Source organism: Choloepus didactylus, chromosome 1 (assembly GCF_015220235.1).
Source record: "Choloepus didactylus isolate mChoDid1 chromosome 1, mChoDid1.pri, whole genome shotgun sequence".
NCBI classification, from domain to species: domain Eukaryota; kingdom Metazoa; phylum Chordata; class Mammalia; order Pilosa; family Megalonychidae; genus Choloepus; species Choloepus didactylus.
In genome coordinates, this window is record NC_051307.1 from 196,864,391 (window position 1) to 196,885,774 (window position 21,384).

General features: G+C 43.2%; 3 protein-coding genes and 1 long non-coding RNA gene across 14 annotated transcripts in view; 3 read left to right on the forward strand and 1 right to left on the reverse strand.

The window, feature by feature from the left end:
- TCAIM (T cell activation inhibitor, mitochondrial) overlaps positions 1-3,937 on the forward strand; it is a 103,393-nt gene extending 99,456 nt beyond the window's left edge. Inside the window, exon 13 of the mRNA XM_037848633.1 lies at positions 3,919-3,937. The gene's annotated coding sequence lies outside the window, so the exon portion shown is untranslated. The remainder of the gene's footprint in view (positions 1-3,918) is intronic.
- A 3,676-nt stretch (positions 3,938-7,613) lies between these two features.
- Positions 7,614-8,163, forward strand: LOC119528412 (ADP-ribosylation factor-like protein 5A). The gene has a single exon (XM_037828868.1). It carries the CDS (start codon positions 7,633-7,635, stop codon positions 8,161-8,163), a length of 531 nt encoding a protein of 176 aa, XP_037684796.1. The 5' UTR covers positions 7,614-7,632.
- Positions 8,164-8,165: 2 nt separating this feature from the next.
- On the forward strand, positions 8,166-8,822 carry LOC119528428. The gene is made up of 2 exons (XR_005215731.1): positions 8,166-8,440; positions 8,772-8,822. It is a non-coding gene; the product is annotated as an uncharacterized LOC119528428 (long non-coding RNA).
- Positions 8,823-13,879: 5,057 nt separating this feature from the next.
- LOC119543724 (zinc finger protein 445-like) overlaps positions 13,880-21,384 on the reverse strand; it is a 60,511-nt gene continuing 53,006 nt past the window's right edge. For 9 of the 11 annotated variants that reach the window (XM_037848654.1, XM_037848650.1, XM_037848652.1 and 6 more), the window contains 3 exons: positions 21,181-21,307; positions 20,583-20,693; positions 14,680-19,792 (listed from right to left, as the gene is read on the reverse strand). In XM_037848654.1, the coding sequence (XP_037704582.1) occupies positions 17,637-19,792; positions 20,583-20,693; positions 21,181-21,307 (2,394 nt within the window). In that variant the 3' untranslated portion in view covers positions 14,680-17,636. The other 2 variants (XM_037848656.1, XM_037848657.1) reach the window with 2 other exon arrangements.

The window sequence follows — 21,384 nt, forward strand, 5'->3', positions numbered from 1 at the left end:
AGCTACATGCAGAAGACCGGGGAGGAGCTGGTGGATGGGGTCAATCAAACACAACCCGTCCCTGCCCTTGTGGAGTTTATACTCCAGTGAAGAAGGGGACCAGGGGATACAGGCAGAGAAGCATGCCAGCCTTCCCTGAAGGAGGGAGTTTGTCACAGCATAGAGCAGAAGCTCCCTGTGATTGAGACTCTTTGCGAGCCCTCTGCTTAGGGACCAGGGGAGCCAGGGTGAGGTTGGGGGTGGGGGGCTGGCCTCTGGATGGGTAGGGGCAGGAGTCCAGGCCACCACAGGGATGCCAGGAGAGGGCAGTGTGGAAGGAGAGGCCAGGCCTCTGAGTCAGCCACCCGCAGTGCCATCTCTTCCATCCTAGGCACACAGTTGAATCAGTAGTCAGAGGATTTCTGTAAATCCCTGGACTTTCCCTGCCTCTAGCTACCAGTGCCAATGTACAGCTTAACATGCCCAGCTCATACCTGGAGCACAGTGCCCAGCTGAGGCAGGGCCAGAGGGTGAGGAAGATGGGGGGGAGGGGTGTGTGTGTCTGAGCCTGTGAGGAGGGGCATGTGGTGGCTCAGCCACAAAGGAAAGAGGCTGCTGTTGAGCCAGGAGCAAGGAGTAACTCCAGACCACTCTGGTGGGCTGCAGTCTGGGAAGACTTCCTGTGGTGGGGATCTTGAACTTGGGCTTCTCTTAAAGGCAATGGGATGTTTTATGTTTTGGCAAGGCACATGGAAAGGTAGTCATGATGGTGAACTTTTCTCCTCTTACAGCTCCAGTGCTAGCTCCAGCACCAACTCCAGTGAAGTATTTAAAACCAGCTCCAGAAGTAGCACCAGCTGCAGTGAGAGATGTAGCACAAGATTCAGAGCTAATGTCTTCTCCTTGACCAGCTTTAGCACCAGCTCCAGCATCAAAGGCAGAGCTATCAACAGCTAAAAACGTAGAGCCCTTTGCAGTACCAGCTCTTGAACTACCCCTAGAGCTAGAGCCCCCATGTCCAGGATTAGCTCTTGAAGCAGATCCAGAGCTAGAGCCAGCTTCATGGCCTGCTCCAGCATCAGTACTGCCCAAGTTAGAGCTAGTGCCAACTAGAGAGCTAGGGTTACCTCCAACACCAGCTCTTGTATCAGCTCTGGAGCCAGAGACAGCTCAGGCTCCAGCTTCACTGCCAGTTCCAGAACTAGAGCTGGCTCCAGTAACAGCCCTATCATTAGCTTGAATACCAGCTCCTAAGTTAGAGTTAGCTCCAGAGTTACAATGAGCTCTAGAAGAAGACCTAGCTGCAGCAGCAATTCTAGCACTGGCTCCAGACCTACACAGAGCTTTTGCACTAGCTCTAGTTCCAGAGCTAGAGTCAGCAACATCTCTAGAGTTAGAACCATCTCAAGAACCAGCTCCAGAGTGAGGGCCAACTCCAGAGCAAGAGTTGATTCCAGTGTTAGCTCTAGCACCAACTCCAGAGTTGGAGACATCTCTGTTAGGAGGTCCAAAGAGAGAACCAGCCTGAGTTCAGAGCTAGAACCAGATGCAGCACCAGCCCTAGAAACAGCTCCAGAGCTACAGTCAACTCCATCACCAGCTCTAGCATCAGCAGCAGCAACAATGCCAGAGTTAGAGCAAGATCAAGAGCTAGATTCAACTCCAGGACCAGCTCTAGAACCACCTCTGGCTGTAGAGGTGGTTCCAGTATCAGTTCCAAAGCTAGAGCTAGTGCCAGCTTCATTGCTAGAGCCAACTCCAGCACCGGAGCCTTACTGCCTCTTGCCTGTGAGGGCATCTTCTTTCCTTTTCTGCAGTTTATTCCTTGTTTTTCATGTATTATATGGTTTTAGTTTATACTATAAAATTAAAGTTAACATTTAACCATTTTAATGTATACAGTTCAGTGGCATTAAATACATTCACAGTGCTGTGCAGCCATTACCACTTGTTCTACTTCTAGAACATTTTTATCACCCCATATAGAAACTCCATACCAATTAAGCAGCCCCTTCTCATTCCATTTCCTTCTAGCTATTGGCAACCACTAACAGCTTTCTCTGTATATAAATTTGCCTATTCTGGACATTTCATATAAATGGAATCATACAAATATGGGGTGGTTTGTGTCTGGCTTCTTTCACTTACCCTGTTTTCGAGGATCAACCCCACTGTACCACGTACCAGTATCTCATTTCTCTTTATGGCAGAAAAGTATCTCCTTATTTATACCTGCCACGTTTTGTCTGTCCCTTCATCTCGTTTGGGTTGTTTCTGACTTTAGTTATTGTGAATAGATCTGCCATGAATTTTTGTGTATAGGTATTTCAGTTCTTGTCTTCGATTATTTTGGGTATATACCTAGAGTGGAAACGCTGGGTCATTTGGTAATTATGTATTTAATGTTTTGAGGAAAAGCCAAAATTTTCCCACAGAAGCTGCACCATTTTACATTCTTACCAGCAATGCACAAGGGTTTCCATTTCTCCACATCCTTGCCAACACTTGTTTCTGTCTTTTTGATTATTCCATCCTAGCGGCTGAGAGGTGGCATCTGTCTGTGGTTTTGTTTTGCATTTCCCCAGTGTCTCATGGTGTGCCCATCTTTTCATGTGCTTGTTGGTCATTTGTATTTCTTCTTTGGAGAAATACATAACTGAGTCCTTTGCCCATTTTTAAATTGGGCTTTTCTTTTTGTTGCAAGTTGAAGGGTTCTTTATATATTCTAAAACTAGACCCTTACCAGATTAATGATTTACCATTCTATAGGTTGTCCTTTCACTCCCGCATGTCCTTTGACACTCAAAAATCATTAATATTGATGAAGTCCAATTTATGTTTTTTTTTCCCCAAGACTCTTCACCAGTCTCCAGTGTAGTCTGTGTCTTGTTAGGTTTTATGAACATCATCCCCTGGATACACCCTGTAAAGGCAAGAGCCAGATGAATTGCAGGTTGACTCTGAGTTATCTCGCTCCTTCCCGGCAGATGCAAGTGTCAGCTGGATGCTCAGCAGGGCTCCACTCCGTCTGGGCACCTCTTCAGGGCAGCCTCAGGCTGAGCACAAACCCTGGTTCCCGGCAGCCATGCCCTTGCTGACATGACAGCCCCATCCAGGAGCATGATGTGCCTGATGAAAGATAGTACAGCTGCATTTTCCTCCCAGAAAGAGAGAAGTGCCTGGTCCCAAGGCCAGTCCAGGATCAGAGGAAGGCTCTGGGGTCCAAGGGGTCTCTCAAGCAGAGCTCTGAGGCTCCCAAGAGAGACCAGCCAGTAGAAATTTTCCATAACTTTTGTGCCTGCCAATTTGGCAGAGGACGGGATATAATATTGCATCTTTGGTTTCCACTGGCCAGCAGTGTAGTGACAGCCACCCAGAAGAGGCCCCCATTTGTAGCCAGGGTCCATCTCAGTCTTGAAAAGGAATCTACCTGAGACTCCTTGATGAAAGCAGAAAGCCTGGAGCGGCCAAGGCAGTCACCCACAGACCCGTGGTGCCCTGCTCTGGGACTGGGGAGGACGTGTGCCCTGCTCAGTCTCCACCACCTGGAGCGCAGGACTCCAGCTGGACTTGATTCTGGAAGGGAGGATGTTACGTTGGGGCCTGGCAGAGAGCAGGAGTCTGGGCAGTTACTGTTGGGCCTGGAGGGCAGTTGGAGGAAACGGGAGATATCCTAGGGCTTAACTGAGAAGTTAGGCTTAGGGGATGATTATGATTACTGAATCATTATATAAACATTCCTTTTTTACTTTCTGGTATATTTGAGTAGACAGAGGAAAATACCTGAAATCTCTGAACTGTAATCCAGCTGCCTTGATCTCTGATAATGCTTATATAGCCTTTATCTTGTGCCCTTTTGTTCCAGTTTGCTAAAGCTGCCATTATACAAAATACCAGAAATGGATTGGCTTTTATAAAGGGGGTTTATTTGTTTACAAGCTTACAGGTCATAAGTGTCCAAACTAAGGCATCAGCAAGAGGACACCTTCACTGAAGAAAAGCCGATGGCATCTGGAACACCTTTGTCAACTGGGAAGACACGTGGCTGGCCTCAGCTGTTCCTTTGCTCCCAGGTGGCGTTTCAAAATGGCTTTCTCCCAAATGTCTCTGGGCTTGTCTCTCTTAGTTTCTCTGGAGCAAACACTGGACTAGCATCTCCAAATGTTTCCAAGCATCTGCTTTAAACAGCCGTCTCCAAAATGCCTTTCTCAGCTGCTGTTGGGGCATTTTGCCCTGTCTTAGCTCCTGTGTGTCCTTAGCTTAGCATCTCCAAATGTCTTCTGTCCACAACTCCAAGCATCTCTAAGCATCAGCATCTGGGTCTGTGTCACCTCTTTTTAAAGGATTCCAGTAAACTAATCAAGACCTACCCTGAATGGGCAGGATCAGATTTCCATGGAAACAATCAAGAGGTCACACCCTAATCAAAAAGATTAATAAATCTGCCCCCACAAGATTGCATTAAAGAATATGGCTTTTCTGGGGGATATAATATATCCAAACTGGCACACCTTGTGATTGTAAAAACCTTGTGACTGACCCTCACTTTTATCTGTTTTTTCAACTTTAAAGTCTTATTTTCACTAAAGAAAACCCCTAATGTTTATTAATGAGGGGCCTTGAGTCAGTCCAGAACTAACCCAACCCAATTCCAAAGCTATCTTGATAAACAAAGCTGGATCTAACCAAAATGGGCCTGCCTGACATATGCAGTAGCTTAAACTTTAACCTACAAGTCACCTATACCTCATTGTAATACTAAAAATCACGCCCATCGTCATATTAAGGCCGCCAGTTTCTTACGTGTTCTGTGACTAAACATGTCATCAGTCTGCGCATGGTCAATAATTAGATCACCTCTAACTACATCATCTAGAGCCATTGCATTCATTATCCTAAAAACTGCTCATCTTTGTATACTATAAAACTATAAGAATTACTGCCTGATAGGCTATCTGTTCTCCTGCCTCACACCTAGCAATAAACTCTTTCTCTCTTTGAAACCCTGGCACCTCAGGAATTGGTCATTTGAACGCATCAGGCAGAGAAGCCCCCACTTTTGATCAGTACCAGAGTGTCCTTCCTTGGGAAGAGCCAGCCTTTCTCTTGGTGGGCCTCAGATTCCTAGCTGTGGGCAATGTGGCCACTTCAGTCTGGTTTCTGCACAAACACTGACCACTTGATTTTTCATTTTTAGAATTGCCTTTCCAATAGCCCCTCCCCACCTGGTTCTGGATGAAGTGGGCAGTGAAGGTATGGGCGAATATAAAGGCTTTACACACTCTCCTCTCCCAACTGCTGTAAGTGCACATGCAGATACCTTTGAGCAGACCTGGGGGTTGGAAGCCCTTTGCTCATGACCACCTTTGACTGATGGCCACTGGGTCACACGGTCGCATGGGCTCACTCCACCCTTCTGAAGAGACTAACACAGTCCCTGAAAAGTCTCATGAGCCACACTTGATTAAATCAGCCTGAAAACTGAATAGGAACTAGGTCCCTGGGGTTTTTCCCTTCCCTGTTCCCCTGTCTTACATCCACCCCCTACATAGACGAGTTCCTGCTCATGTTTACACTAGAACGCACCCTGGGAGAGTGAGCTTCTCAGCTGACAGGCTGATATTAGAACCTTATAAATATGTCTATAGAATCATTATTTTAATTGTAAATGAACCAAAAGGAAGGAAACTTATGAATTTCCCAAACAGCTTTGTATTTTCCTTTATGAGTAAGATTTTGTGTACAAACATGTGGAAACATTGGCATGAATCTAAAAGTACACCCCTCTTGGGTGGCTGACTTCAATATTTCATATTGATTTATGTACCCAATGACTCATTGGTCTCTTCTCATGAAGAGGGAATCATCTATGGCCATTTTAAATACACCCCAATGACACATCTGAGGGCAGTTTTCTGCTCTCCTTTAAACCTTAAGTCACAAGGGGGAAAACACCCATGCTTAGAGGAGAGACCAGTTTTCTCTACCGCTAACCAATGTTTATCAGGTTCTTTGATTAACATCTGTTCTGCTGTGGAAACACAGCCTTCAGTCCCAGGGTGTCATCACCCTTGCTCAAGAGCCCAAAGAACACCTCAGAAGACATGGATGGATCACACATTTAGGAAAGCTTACGTACAGGAGACATGGTCCGGGGCAGCAGCTGGACCCCAAGTAGTGCTCTGCTATTCAAGTGGGGATATTCAGTAATATAAAAAGGAAGAGAACAAAGAAGGCAAATGCCAGGGGCATAATAAATCACAGGACTTGGGAAGTACTCAGTGGAATGTGCATAGCCTTTCTTGACGCTCTTTCCCATGATCTTTGCTCAGAGACCCTTATCTTTATGGACACAAGACTGGGTTTCTACAGCTAATACACACGGCTGTCTTTCCTCCGTAACTGTTTATTTCTGTATCAGCCCTGCGTACTTGTCATGCTCTAAGCACCTGATACTCTGTTCATAGTTTAATGATGCTAGGCATTCCTTCATTCCCATGGATATGAAGGGAGAAATAAATCATATTAAGCAAGGGAGACAGATTTGCACAAATAAAACTATTTACCTCACAACATCAGTAATGTCCATCTGATGAAACCACGTCTACATCCTAGGATCCTTAACCAGTAGACTGAGCGGCATACAATTTCCTTACAAATCTAACTGAAACAGATTTCATAACAAAAGGCATGAACTGAAATGCCTCCCAGTTAGGTAGAAAAGACAGAGGCTCAACGATGGGACACAAGTGGAAGTGACCTTGCCTTTTTAATTGGGTTGATTCTTCTAAGATCCGGGGCAGTTGGAGTCTGTTTGCTCTCCCTGATGCTTTGTTGGGGACTTATCATCTAAGTCACTGCTCCATTTGGGGCAAATTGAAATTTAATTTGTTAACTTTTCTTAATTTTGTTGTAAGATAAATGTTCTCAAAGAGGAATAGCGTTAGCTTGTCTTCTTAATTTTAGGAGACTTTTCTCAGTCCTTTTATTAAGTTTGAGTTCATTACAGTAAGATGAGTATGGTCACTGTTAACAGCTAATTATTACAATTTGCTGGGTAAAATCAACTACTTATGACATGGTTTATACCTTTAAGTAAACAGTTTTCTATAACAATTTCACCACATAGGTTCCTATAACAAATACTCTTAGACTCCAAGTTTTAAGTCAGTCATCCAAGGGGCTTTGAAATAATTCAGGAAAGTTGTGCCAGTTATTAACTTATTGCCTGACTGCTCCAAACCCACCAGTTGGCTTTGCTTTGCCAACTGGTTCTCTATTAGGCTCTGCCAAAGTGGGATAAAAGAGCGAGGCTCCAATGTTGGAGAAAGAGGGGACTTGAAGTGGTAGCTGCCACCGCTGCCGCCCGAGAGGAACTGGGGGAGGACGGTGGCCCGCGAGGCGAGGCGCAGACAACGCGGCGGCGATGTCCGCGAGCCAGGCGAGTCCCGCGGCGGTAGCTGCGGGGCCTCGCGCGCGGCAGGGCGACCTGGACTTCAGCTTCCCTCCGGTTCCTTGGAAGTGGGCGGGCGGCAAGTGCGGGAGCAGCAGCAGCCGAGGCGGAGGCTCTGGCTCGTCTCTCTCCTCCCCCTCAGCCTGAGCCGGGGGAGGCCAGGCGGCACGGGTGGCTGGAGGGGGGTCCGCTGCCCAAGAATGGGAATTCTCTTCACCAGGATATGGAGACTGTTCAATCACCAGGAGCACAAAGTTATCATTGTTGGGCTGGATAATGCAGGGAAAACTACCATCCTTTACCAATTTTCTATGAATGAAGTTGTACATACATCCCCTACAATAGGAAGTAATGTAGAAGAGATAGTCATTAATAATACACGTTTCCTAATGTGGGATATTGGTGGTCAAGAATCTCTTCGTTCTTCCTGGAACACTTACTATACTAACACTGAGTTTGTAATAGTTGTTGTGGACAGTACAGACAGAGAAAGGATTTCTGTAACTAAAGAAGAGCTGTATAAAATGTTAGCGCATGAGGACCTAAGAAAAGCTGGATTGCTGATTTTTGCTAATAAACAAGATGTTAAAGAATGTATGACTGTAGCAGAAATCTCCCAGTTTTTGAAACTAACTTCTATTAAAGATCACCAGTGGCATATCCAGGCATGCTGTGCTCTTACAGGCGAGGGACTGTGCCAAGGACTTGAATGGATGATGTCACGACTTTAGATGATCTCTGCTGACCTCTTCGCATAGACTGTGTAAACGAAGTGCTGGACTTTTCCTGAAAGCTGCAAAAATTAATGGTTTAGATATATTTATAATAAACTGATTTAAACTTTTTCTATAAGAAGAAAAATTAAGACCACTTATTTGAAAACAAAGATGAAGTCTCACCTTCCAATTGGCTTTCTCATTAGTTCCTTCCAAAGTTAAATCTTAAAGCTGTGACTGACATTTTTCTCATAATGAAAATGACCCCTCTCAGGACATTGTGTAGCCTGTGGTAAGTATAAAAGAAGGAAGACATTTAAGACCTTTATTGTCAGTATAAACCTCCCTAGTTGAATGTTGTTCTCTTCTTGTTCTAATAAGTCACAGTACAAATCAGCACGGATATTCAGTTCCCAATATTTTAATGTGTAGTGTTACCTATGAAAAGTATTTTGCATTATGTTGTGTATGTATTGTGTATATACCTCAAGTTTGAGTTAATAGCTTTGATTTATGTTCTCAAAAAAAGTGAGTAACACGAAAATTAATTTATCCTTAGTTGTAACCATATGTGATGAGTACTGGCATTGGTGTTAAGTGCCATTTTGTACTTTTACCCTTAGGTTCTCTGTATTGTAATAACCAACCCCCAAATCATTGAACTGCTCTTAAAACAAAAAAGAAAGGAAGAAAGAAAAAGGAAAAAAACTTGATGTTGAGTACATATTTTTTTGTTGATCAAATCACACGGAAACATATACTGAAACTGAATGGAACTTATATCAAATTCTTGGCTTAAGTATTTCTAATGGGCAGAATTACACGGCGAATAATTATCAGATCATTCCGTGTATAGGTCCGTATGCCATCTATATTAATGAATAAATTGTTGATCCACTAATCAGTCATTACTTGTGATTAAAATTATCAAGTAATTTTTTTCAACATTAATTGAAAATGTTTTGTGAAACATGTCTATCCAGAGAAGTAATAGAATATTTTTTGGTATTAACTTATATGTTGAGCATTTAAAGTAAATTTCGGATGAAAAGTGAAGCATATTTTCTAAGCAACAACAATAATTTCATATTTCTAATTTTAGGAATTGGAATAGTTTGACATATTTTATTTCTGTTAGTTGTCTTGTATCATCTTCGACCACATGAACACAGTTTGACAATTAGAAGAGGCAGATGTTTTTTGAATGCTTTTAATTAAGAATTTCGTATAAAAATTGATTGATGTGATGTATCATTTTCACTAAGAAGTAACTTGACCTGTCATAACTTTTACGTTTACTTAAGGTATTTTTTTTCATTATCTGAAAGTTGAAGGTATTTCTGTCATACTGTAAATTTATCATAAATGTGTTAAAATATATTCTGGGTACTCTTACTTGCATCTCATTTATGCCCTGAAAATCTGAAGGCTAATTCAAACTGACATGTTTTAGAATATTCAAGAAGAAAAATGACTACTTTTGGATTTCCTGAAGGTTTTAAGTGAGAAATAATAGTACATTCTATAAGCATTGACAAAATTTTGGAAGTTCATTTCAATAAAATAAAACAGCATCTAAATCCAAGTCAGACATGGGAAATCAGTGTTCCACATTGGATGTTTTGTGTTTTAGATTCATATTATGATGTTTAATGTGCATGTATAACATTTTAATATTTGTCAACATGCTTTTACAAAAGTAAATCCTAAACTACTAAGCTTTATTTATTCATATGTTCTCAAAACTTTCTAATCACCATAAGAAATTACTTGTATATTAAAAATTCCCTTAAAAACCCAGATCTGTTTTGTAGATGCTACAGTTTTATCATAGACAAATATTCTGTAAAGTAGCCCAACAAATCCATACTTTTTGCCCTTTCTATCTTTCAATTTGAATAATCATGCATTTAGTCCTTTGGCAGCCACCTCATTTCAGTAAAAGAGCACATTCCCATATCATCAAGGTGTTGACTGAAGTTTATTATTAATTGGATGTTTAAAGCACGCACTACATTGCAACTGTAGGTTTAGTATTGAATTGTTGATATGGCATCCTGAGAATGCATGGAATCTTTTACTACATTTATAAAACTTAATTTTTTTTGTTGTTTTCTACCTTCTGGGCTAAGCATTAGAAATAAGATGGTGCCTATGTTCTTGTACATAAAAAAAAATTAAAGCTGGGAGAAAAAAAAAGATTTAATCAAGTATGAAAATATCAAATCATTTTAACAGCATTACTTCCAAAGAAGTTGAAGAGGCTCATGAATAATCATAGGGGCAATTTATACGTAGTATAAATGGAATTAAGCAAAGGATAATGCTTTTGGTTTTTAAATATGCCACTTCTGTGTGTAAACAAACATTTTATTTAGGGTCATTCTCAGTTTTGAAAAGAACAAAGCTTCATACCTCTGTACATGTGGCTGTATTTAACCTGTTTTTTGATACCAATTTTGAAAGTAGTATAGCTTCTCTTTATATCTTGGTAAAAGTCTCTATTAGCATTTAAATATTTTTAATTTTGTCATAATAGCATTTATAAATTATATCTTACACATTGTATTGAGGACTCTGTGAAATTTTCAGTTCTCTTTCAGTTTCCCAGCACATCTTGGCCCTCACAATGGCCAGAGAATACAATGAAGGCAGGTGAGTTGGGAGCAGGGAGTGGGTCGGGAAGTCTTCATCTTATATGATATTTTGCCTTAAGAATAAAAAAAAAGTGCTTTAGCACTGTAGGCTGACATTTTTAGTACAGATATTTGTGGTGATTTTAGAAGTGTGACATGAAATAGACGAGTTTTTCTGGCCTTTAAGAAGTACCTAGTAGGTAGTTGACAGTAGAGATCACAGAAGTGCAGAAAGCTCAAGGAAAGGCACGAAGTCCCTGAGATTTTCTTTTCCTTTTCATCTGAGTGTATAGTATTAAGATGCCTAGAAGTGGGACTCTTGTCCCCTCTCTTACATTTCTTGCTGTGACTACAGCAACCACATACAGTACAGACAACCTCAAAATCTGTTTATATTAGTGTAAATAGAAAAGCTAGAGTACTTTCTAGTTTTCTCTGCAGGCATTTTTAGGAATATATCTGTAGTTTGTTTAACTTTGTATATAGAGGAGTAAGCAGCACATTGTAAATTATCTGTGGAATTTGGGGTCATCTCTCAATTGCCCAGTTGTATCCTTACATCAGTCCCTTTTACAAAGCTGGATCGAGACAGGTTTTCTTCACATGACTTAACTTTGACCCCTCTTGCTGTCTAAATAAACCCAAACTTCTTTCCTTGCTTCAGGTATCCCTTGCTCTCCTGTATTTTCATTCACCATCAATGAAGACATGTCATATCAGTCCTGGGGGTATTCTTAACTTTGACTATACCCATTGTTTCCCAAACCACTAGTTTCTACGTAGGTTCTCCAGTTCTTCCTATCTTCCCAACACTGGCTTGAGTCATTGATTTGGACTTCGGTCACTCACGAGCATTGTCACAAGTTTGCTTTTTGAGCAGTATATACATGACAGTAGTAGCAAAATCCTTTTGATGTTTTAAAGCTTCTTAATTTTAGCCTCATATGCTAAGAAGTAGATTCGGAAAAATAAGAGAACTACCCAGACTCTGCCAGCTCTTTGACCTACTATTTAGGCACAAAGAGGATTAAGTAATAAGTGTATTATCTTTCCATTACCAAGAATGGGCTGCATTTTGAAGAATACCAATACGAACAGTTTAAACTGTTAAAAAGATACCAAACCAGATTTATATGTTGTGTTTAACCTAAAGAAATCTTTAAAAACTGTTGCCCACATGCCATTCTTTCCTGATGTTTACTTAAAGAACAAGGATAAACATTAGTTAGTTGCCTAGGGAAATTAGTAATAAGAAGCCTATTTTTACAAAATAGACCTGTTGAAATGGGCTTTATAAGACATCAAAATAGTCAGCTATCATGTAGTTACTCTTTGTAGATGCAGGTGTAATATAGAAAATACTTCTTTAAAGCTCTACTTGTACAAAAATAAAACTATATCATGCTGCCCCAAAGAAGGTATGATAGATTGTTTTAAGACCATCATGTGGAATAAAGGAAAGGGAGTCAGGATTTAAAACGTTGGATGCTAAAAGTTGACTTTCTACTAAACCCTATAATTGTATGTGGAATTACAAAAAATGTAACAGGATGCAGTTGGGTTAGTTATGCAATCTTTTCAGTTGTCTGGCCTTATTTATTGTTCTAAAAACCAAACTTTAAATCTTTATGGTGTTGCCTGCTAGTTACACTGTTCTTTGGTAGAAAATTCCTGTAGTCTGTACTCAAGAAGTGCCTAAAATTGATTTGTGATGATTTTTTAGTCCATCTAATAAATTATATGTTTTCTATAAAAAAAAAAAAAAAAAAGAGGGGACTTGATCCTTCCTGCCTTTTTTGTGGGTGTTGCTTTCTGTTCCCAGTGCTTCTACACCCTGCAATGGCAAGTCCTGGCAGCAGCAGTTGACTCCAGCTTACAGGTTTGCCAAAACTTGCAGCATCAGTCTTGTGCTCCTTCCCGCCCCAAGCCACCATCAGCAAACAGCTGGTCCCTTCCAGAGAAGAAAAGGGCCCTACCCCTGAGCTGAGAGCAGCACCAGCACTGCAAGGCTCCCCTCCTCAAGGGTCTGAGTTCCTGCTCCACAAGGCCTCTCTTCCAATGTTCTAAGTTTTAATAATTCTAACCACTTCTCTGTTCCCGCTTCCTGCCTGTCCTGCTGAGGGTGGGTTTAATGTACCACCACCCAGAACTGGTTCAGATGTCAAGACTGATGACACCACACACACCAAGGTATGAAAAGTTCAGTACTCTCATAATGGGGCTTTCTGGGGAGTGCACGGCAGGCATCCAAGCCAGTTAGCAAGGCTTTTGGGCCAAAGGAGGGGCAAGTGGCTTTGGTTTTATTGTGGTTAGGGAGTAAGGGTTCCAGTCCACAGGCAGAGGCCAGGGTTGGCATGGTTTGAACTTATCAGCTTGCCCAGATGTGGGGGCAAAAGGGAAAGGGAGAGGAGGGCTTGAAAGCTGCCAGGGGTCAAACATCAAAACGGGGTCATGCTCTATTATAATTCCCCCAAGGTCTCAGGTGGTAGCTGCTTCTCTGCTTCCACGATACCTTCGCATTTGCTTTTTGCCTTTTTCGTTACTTAGACAAACCTGGTTAAATATCCTTTGTTAAAATAATAGATGTAGTTTCTAGCTCCTGACTAGAACCCAGATGATAGAAAACTTCCTTGCCATCTTAGCAAGTTTAGCATTAACCTACAAGGTTTAGTAGTTGGTATGTAAATCTTCATTAACCTATTCCTCATCTGCCTAGTGAGGTGGAATGGCTAAGCATCTCTGCCCACAGGACCCTAGTCATTCATTAAACTTTTGAGCCTACTTCTGGCTTCACTTGCTATTTTAGGCAAGGAAGAATAAAGAAAATGGAGCTTATAATTTACTATAAACGGTAGGTCTTGGAGCTGTCACATCAGTACACGGAGAATATCCTCATTCTTTTTAACTGTTGCCCAGTACTGCATCAATGGTGTAACACACTTGTTTAACCACTCTTTAACAGTCATTTGTATGGCTCCCAATTTTTCCAAGTTAGAAAACCAAAGCCTCCAGAGATTAGGTGGTTCACTCTGAATAACAATGCTGCTAAATGTCAGAGCTCGATTTCTGTAAAATCATAAGATGTCAGAGTCCATACTTAAAATTTTTTATTCTGTTAAATCTTAATGTTCTGACACATCTGCATCAATTTTTAAAAAAAGAAATACAACCCAACTCAGGCTCCCATATCCCCTTCCAATCCCCTCCCAGCACCTTCTGTCCTGAGAAGGCAGAGCAGTGACCACCACACTTAACCATTCCAATGCACGACTTTACACTCTGATTTCATATAATTGGTACCCACAGAAAATACATTGATTATGCAAGGCAATAACACTGTCTGCTATATGCCAATAATACTTACGTGCCAGGCACTATTCTAAGCACTTACATATTTCATTAACACCCCCACCCAATCACCCTGTGAGGCTGTATTACTATCCCATTTTATACATAGGGTGAAACACAAATACATTTAACTAATGTGCCCACGGATACACAGTATGCTTAACTTTACATATACGATATATTGTAAGTAGCTTCTGCAACTTTCTCAGCATTTTTTATCTATGCTGAAAGATATATTCTAGTTCTTTCATATTCACTTTCCAAAATACCCCCAAAAGACCCACTTATCTGTTCTTCTGCTGATGGATACTTAAGCTTTTCCCAAATTAACTACCTAAACAATGTTGCAGTGAACATTTGCAAACTGCTTTCCTTCTTCATGCAGAGGAGGTCCTCTGGGGGTACATCCAGAACTGGAACTGCTGGGTTCCAACAACTTCACAAGATTCTGCAAATTGCTTGGTACAGTAGTTGTCATGATTTTCATTCCCACAGCAGTATGGATCCCCATTATTCCATGCAGTTATCGACATTTAGACTTAAAAAAAAAAAAAAAAAGTAACTGCCAGCTTGATGCGTGTGAGGAGGTCTGAGTTAATTTGCAACTTTTGTGATTCCTTCTCTGCACATACTTGTCGGCCCCAAGTCTTGTCAGCAAGGGTGTTGCCGCCCACACTGAACCGCTGACTCAAGGACCTGCACTCACTTCTCTGAACTGTGATTGCCCCAACCCATCTGGCTTTCTTTCCCCCAACTTCAGTTCCTCTTAAGCAGCAGAGGGGAAGCAAGTCTGGAAGAAGCCTGCATGTTCCTCAAGGTCAGGTTGGAGTACAAGATGAGAACTGGTGGCTGGGTCAGTTGGAAACTGCCAACTAGGGCCATACAGCTCAGAACCACCAACAGCAGAGCTCCTGACCAGCAGGAGTGTGCTTACAGGGGACTCCAGTCAGTATGTCAACCGAGGTCCCCTTCGAAACACTCTAATCCTGACTTAGCTGAACTAAACTCAATTCTAGATTCCTTAATAAGGAAAACTTGGTGCAAAATCTCCTCTGCAGGGCAAAGAGAGATATATAAGCACCCAACCCTGGCTTCCAGAAAGAGCTGAGACTGGCTGATGGGCATAACAGGAAACCCAGACAACACTCAACAGAACGTGGTGCAGGCACCACGAGAGGTGAGGCCAGGAGAGAGCGCCTGGGCGAGGGACAAGGGCCACAAAGGGCAGGTCTCGAAGAGTGAGGGCCTGGGCCAGCACAGAGGAGGGGCACTCCAGGTGAGGGGAGACGGCGTGAGAGGCAGAACCTTGCAGGGGCATTCAGGGAAGGGGAAAGAAGTCAAACCCAACACTGAGCAACCTAAATTTTCAGAAGTTAACTCCAAGTAGCCAGACTTTTATTTATTTATTTATTTATTTTCCTTTTAGCTAATCTGTATTTACTTTCCTAAAATTTCTGTAATAATTTCATATTACTTATATAACTAAAGTGATTTAAAAACTCAGGTTACTTAAGAGTCTGAATTAGCACAATCCCAAAATATTAACAGCTTACCTCAGTATAGAGGGGTTTCTGTTGATTTTTATTCTTTGTACATTTTAAAATTGGATTTGAATGTTTAAAAACATCTCATTTTATAAAAACGGTAACAAAACACCCCTTCTGGGGCAGGAACTCCATGAGGTACTGGGTAGCAGGGGGAGTGTGGGGATAAAAACATTAACAGAAAAGGGGTATTTCCATGGTGGTAACACTAGCTATGCCCCCATGGGGGCCCTGGTCCTAAAGGGCAACCACCCAGCCCTGAGCCTTAGTTAACCAAGACCTTTCTCGCCAACCCTGGGAGTCAGGAAGCACTGCCAATTCCTCTAATTCTACACATGAGGAAAGAGATGGAAAGGTTCAATGACTTGCCCAAGATCACTCTGCCAGTAAACGGCTACACTGAGCTTGGAACCCAGATCTGATAACCCAGAACTGGCCCTTCCCATGACTCTGGCCCCTGCCCACTCACCTCTAGTGCTAATTTTGACACTGTGCCAGTGATGGGAAATCTGATTCCAGGCCATAGGCAGTTTTAGGTTCAATCTGATACCAGCACCAGATCTCAAAACAGAGAAGGCAAGTGAGAGAGCCCCTGCGGAGTGCGGGAGCTAGAGATGTCAGAGCAGCAATGACGCGGACTGGAAACCCAGGCACAGCGAGGGGGAAAGGCCCATTCATGGGAACTGGCAGTAGGGATTACCTCATAAAAATCTTTCCGCCACACCATTTTATTGAGTTCTTGGGTATGTGGTTAACACCTGGAAGACGTAATTCAGATTCTGACCACATCACTCAACTGTCCAAAGGCTCCCCACCTCCCTCTGAGGCAGCCCCAACTTAACTGATCTGTGCTGCTCACACAGCCTGCCCCATCACCTCCCTGGCCCCTTCTACTCTTCCAGCCAGCTCCCTCCACTCCAGCCACAGGGGCCTCCTTGCCATGCTGAGAAACCAGGCATCCCACCTGGAACCCTCCCCTCTAGATGTCTCCATGGCTCACTCCCTGACCTCCTTTATACCTTTGCTCAAACTTCACCTTCTCAGTTAAAGCATTCCCTGATCCGATTTTTAAAATCACAACCTACCTACCAAAACAGCACTCCTTCTTACCCTTTTCTGGTTTATGCTGTCCACAGCAGATATCACCATCCAAAATACTGCAACTCTCATTTGTTCAACGTCTGTTAAAACTGCTGAATTTTTGTCTGTTCTGTTCACTGCTGAGTCTCTGGGACACGCAACAGTGCCCAGCATGTGGGAGGTGCTCAGCACATCTTTACTGAAAAGATGGATTGTTGCTCATGCAGACCTGGGGGATGGGGATAGCAATGGGCACTGGGAGAGTTCCAGTCTCCAACTGATGGAGCCCAGCACCCTGTTCTCCCCCACTTGCCACTGAGACAACTGTTTGTGCCCATAGAAGATATCCAAACACCAGCTGTGAAGGCTGAGGTCCTAACCAGAAACTCCCCAGAAAGCACATGTGGAGCCTAGGAGTTCTTGATCCTGAACCTGCTGCTTATAAAGTCAATGGAATAGGCACCACACAGGCCAAACTCAAAAAGAAACTTAGGCTCCACGTGGCCCCTTCCCAGCAGTCACAGCCCCTCCAAGCCACAAACATTTAGTCCAATCACAAACTTTTCCCTTCAAAGTTATGGGAAATTTGACTGGGAGAGCTCTGGGCCACCATGCAAAGGACAGTCCTGGAGATCTGAGCCCCAAGAAGGGCCCCCAGAAAACATGTTGCTGCTCTTCCCCAGCATCTCACTTTCAGTGAGTAGGATGGGGACTCCCAGAGTTTCTAAATCCTCAGGATTCTCTGCCACTATCTTCCAAAGTAGGAAGAGCCAAACCCTTTGTAGAGGTTCTTCCCATACTGCCTACAATTAAAGGTTCTTTAGAATGATAGCTAGAGACCCCACCCATCCCCCCAGACACACACATTTCCGGGCCCAGGCTAGTCTCTAATATGGTTTTTCATATGCCGAGCCAAATTTGAAGACCACCTGAAGGTCTTCCCACATTCTCTGCACTTGAAGGGCCTCTCTCTGGTATGAAATCTCTTGTGGCTAATGAGCTGTGAACCCTTCGGAAAAGTTTTCCCACATATGTTACATTTATGGCACTTTTTTCTAACGGGTATGTTCTGGAGTCCGGTGAACCTGGAGCTCTGATTACAAGCTTCTTCACATTTGTTAAGGGGCTTCTCTCCACTTGGCCTGGATTCCTGTAAATTCAACCTTGTGTCCTGGCAGGAAGATAACCCAGACGGGCTACATTCAGACTGGGCCGAGCAAGCGTGTTTCCTCTGATGAACACGGAGGGTGTGTCTTCCAGTGAAATCTTTCCCACACCATTGACATTTAAAGGGTCTCTCTTTACTGTGGATTCTCTGGTGGTTAACAAGGCGATAATTTCTGTCATAAGATTTTCCACACACATTACATTTATAGCGCTTCTCTCCACTGTGTATCCCCTTATGATCTAAGAGAGTTCTTTTACGGGTAAAGGTTTTCCCACATTCTTGACACCAGAAAGGTTTCTCACCAGTGAGGATTTTTGGTTGCAGATCTGGAGTTTTATGATATTCATGGTACTTGTAATGTTTTCCCAAAGAGTGACTCCTCTGATGTCGGGAGAGGTTGGAACTCCATCTGAAGGCTTTCCCGCACTCCCTGCACTGATAAGGCTTCTCTCTTGTGTGAACTCTCAGATGGATGAGGAGGAATGACCGATTACGGAAGTCTTTGCCACAATGGCTACATTTGAAGGGTTCCTCCATGGTGTCACTGGTCTGAGGAGCTTGGAACACTCTGTCCTGACTAAAAGACAGCCCAACCTCAGGTTTTCTGGTTATGGCATGCTGCTTCTTATGAACAATAAAGCCTGACCTATAGGTAAACTCCTTCCCACATTCACTACACTGGTATGGTTTCTCACCTGTGTGAATTCTCTGATGATCAATGAGGGATTTCTTTCGAGTAAAGGTTTTCCCACATTGCTGACATGCAAAAGTTTTCTCCACAGTGGGGACCTTCTGGGGCTGACTGCAGTTGGAGCTCTGCCTGAAGTTTTCTCTGCATTTGTCTTGTTCATGGAACTGGTGCAGTCTCCTATGGCGAGTAAAGTTTGACCTCCACCTAAAGGTTTTCCTACATTTGGTACATTTAAAGGGTTTCTCCTGGGTGTGAATCCTTTGATGTTCGAGAATATATGATTTACAGTGGAAGGATTTCCCACACTGGCTGCAGTCAAAGGGTTTCTCCCCACTATAGTCTCTCAAATGATGATCCAACCCTGAATCATAGGTAAAAGCTTCCCCATACTGATTAGATTCAACACATGTCTGCTTAGTGTGGGTTTCCTGGTGCAGGCGGTAGGATGACAGGCGTATGAAACCTTTCTCACATAAACTGCATTTATAAGGTTTTACTCCACTGTGAATTTTCTCATGTCGCACACAGTTGGAGTTCCACCTGAAGGCTTTCCCGCACACCCTGCATTTAAATGGTTTCTCTTGAGTGTGAAGTCTCTGATGACAGGCAAGACGGGAGCTGTGACTAAAGGTCCTCCCACAGTCACTGCATCTATACAGGGTCTCCACTGCATGAAGACTCTGCCCATGTTGGTGATGAGAGCTAAGGCTGAAGTCTTTCCCATCATCCTTTTCATTCCCTTTTGGTCCAGCATGAAGTCTCTGACAAAGGTTAACCCCTCCTATCATATGTCTGAGCCCTTTCCCATATTCCTTGTAGTCACAGAGGTGTGAACTCAGTCTGAAGTGTCTGCCATAGCCATGCTTAAGGGATCGCCTTCTTCCAGGAACTCTAAAATATGAAACATGATTTAGGTCACGACTATCACTTTCTCCCAGTTCCTCAGATTCTTTTCCCGTCACGTGACTGACATTGGTCTCTTCTTGCTTAACACATACTCCTATAGAGTCTCCCTTTTGTCCCTTTAACCTGCTCTTCTGTGCAAAAGATTCTCTGATCCCCATTCCCTCAGAAACACTCTGCGCAGGACAGCCTGATGGCACAGTCAAGGTTTCTGCTTCTTCCGAAGTTTTATGTTTTAAGACAATCTTGTCTGTCTTATTCTGGAGCTCACCTCCTGCCACAAAATAAAACATAACAGAATATACTCTCTTCTCATACATGGAACCTGGAGAAAACAGTAAGAGGCAATACAATGCCATGATCCTGGGCAGTGAGGCTTTTGCCTGACTGCTAATATCTTTACAAATAGTAAAGGGATAAGGCAAAACATGGAAAAATACCCCAGATGATAGGAAAGGGAGGAGGAGAAGCAAGATGGGCACTGCAGCTAGAGATATGCAGAAATCAAATCCAGTTGGAGAATAAAAAGGGTTGAGAGGGGAACAGGAACTAGCAGAAGAAGGGAGAGGAATCATTGCACAGGAACATGCTAGGAAGGTATCAAAAACCAAGGGGTAGGGCTCTGAAGAGGGCCTGGCTTAAAGAACTGGAGTTCAGGCCTATCACAGAGGGAAGGACCAAGCAAAGAAGAGGACCAGGAGTGGGATAAGGGCTCCTAAGACAGGATGGAGTGAGCATAGGAAACTCAGCAGGATTGCAGGTACAGGACTGAGGAGTACCGTCAATTAATGGAAAAGTGAGGAACAGTGAAACCCTCTGGTGGGCAGGAGCTGTGACTGAGAGGGTGGCTGGGGAAAGGGCAGGGCAGGTAATGAATGGCCTCTAATAAGCCAATCTGGAAGGGAGAGGCCCACAGCCCCAGCACCCTTAGCACCACTGTTAAAGACCTTCCCTGTAGCAAACAATGGAGTAAGTCTCTAGTGATTTATTTGGTGTACAAGACTTTAAAAAAGAGGACAGTACACATGGAAGAGGTAGGACCTGGTAGATTCTCTGGAACTCACCTGCAGGGGCAGCATCTGGATTCTCTCTAGGCTGAGTTCTCTGGACATTCAAGCCCCAGGGCTCCCTTCCCTCCAGCCAGGAGATCAAAGCAGGTTTGGGGAATGGCCCCACTACAGAAGAGAAGGGAACAGGATAGGCAGGTAGGTCAATCACCCAGAACTACTCCCGAGGACCCTCTCAGGCCTGAAGGCTGGGTGGGGAGGAGGAGGAAAAGGTAGGGCAGAAGGTGGAGGAAGTGAGGGCAGGAGGCCCAGGCAGCCATTGCTGATAATCCTGAGCAGAGATAAGAGACTGAGACAAGGTGTAGCCCAAAGAATCCCTAGAATTCTCCAGAGATGGGAACCCTGACAACTCAATCAATTAAATCAGCCAACATTTTTTGAATGTCTACACACACTGGGAACTTGAAATGTATTGCCTTTAATCTTTACAACAGCCCATTATGATAGACATTATGAAAGGGAGACTGAGGCTGAAGGATTTAATGACCTGGTTAGTAGTTACAGAACCAGGGTGGGCTCCTTTCAATGCATCACAATGAAAATCAAAAAGGCAGAAATAAAAGTGGGTAGAGGCAAGGGGACATCAATCCTTTACCCAAAGAAGCCATGTTCCTATAATTCTCCAGCATCACATCCCTGTAAAGGTTCCTCTGGCCATGGTCCAGCCATCCCCACTCTTCCTGGGTGAAGGTCACCTCTATATCCTTGAAAGTCATGGCTTCCTGAAAAAACAAACAAAACACAGTCCTGTGCCCTAAAGCAAATATTAGGAGGGGACTTTTAGGAGGGGGCAGCAGAA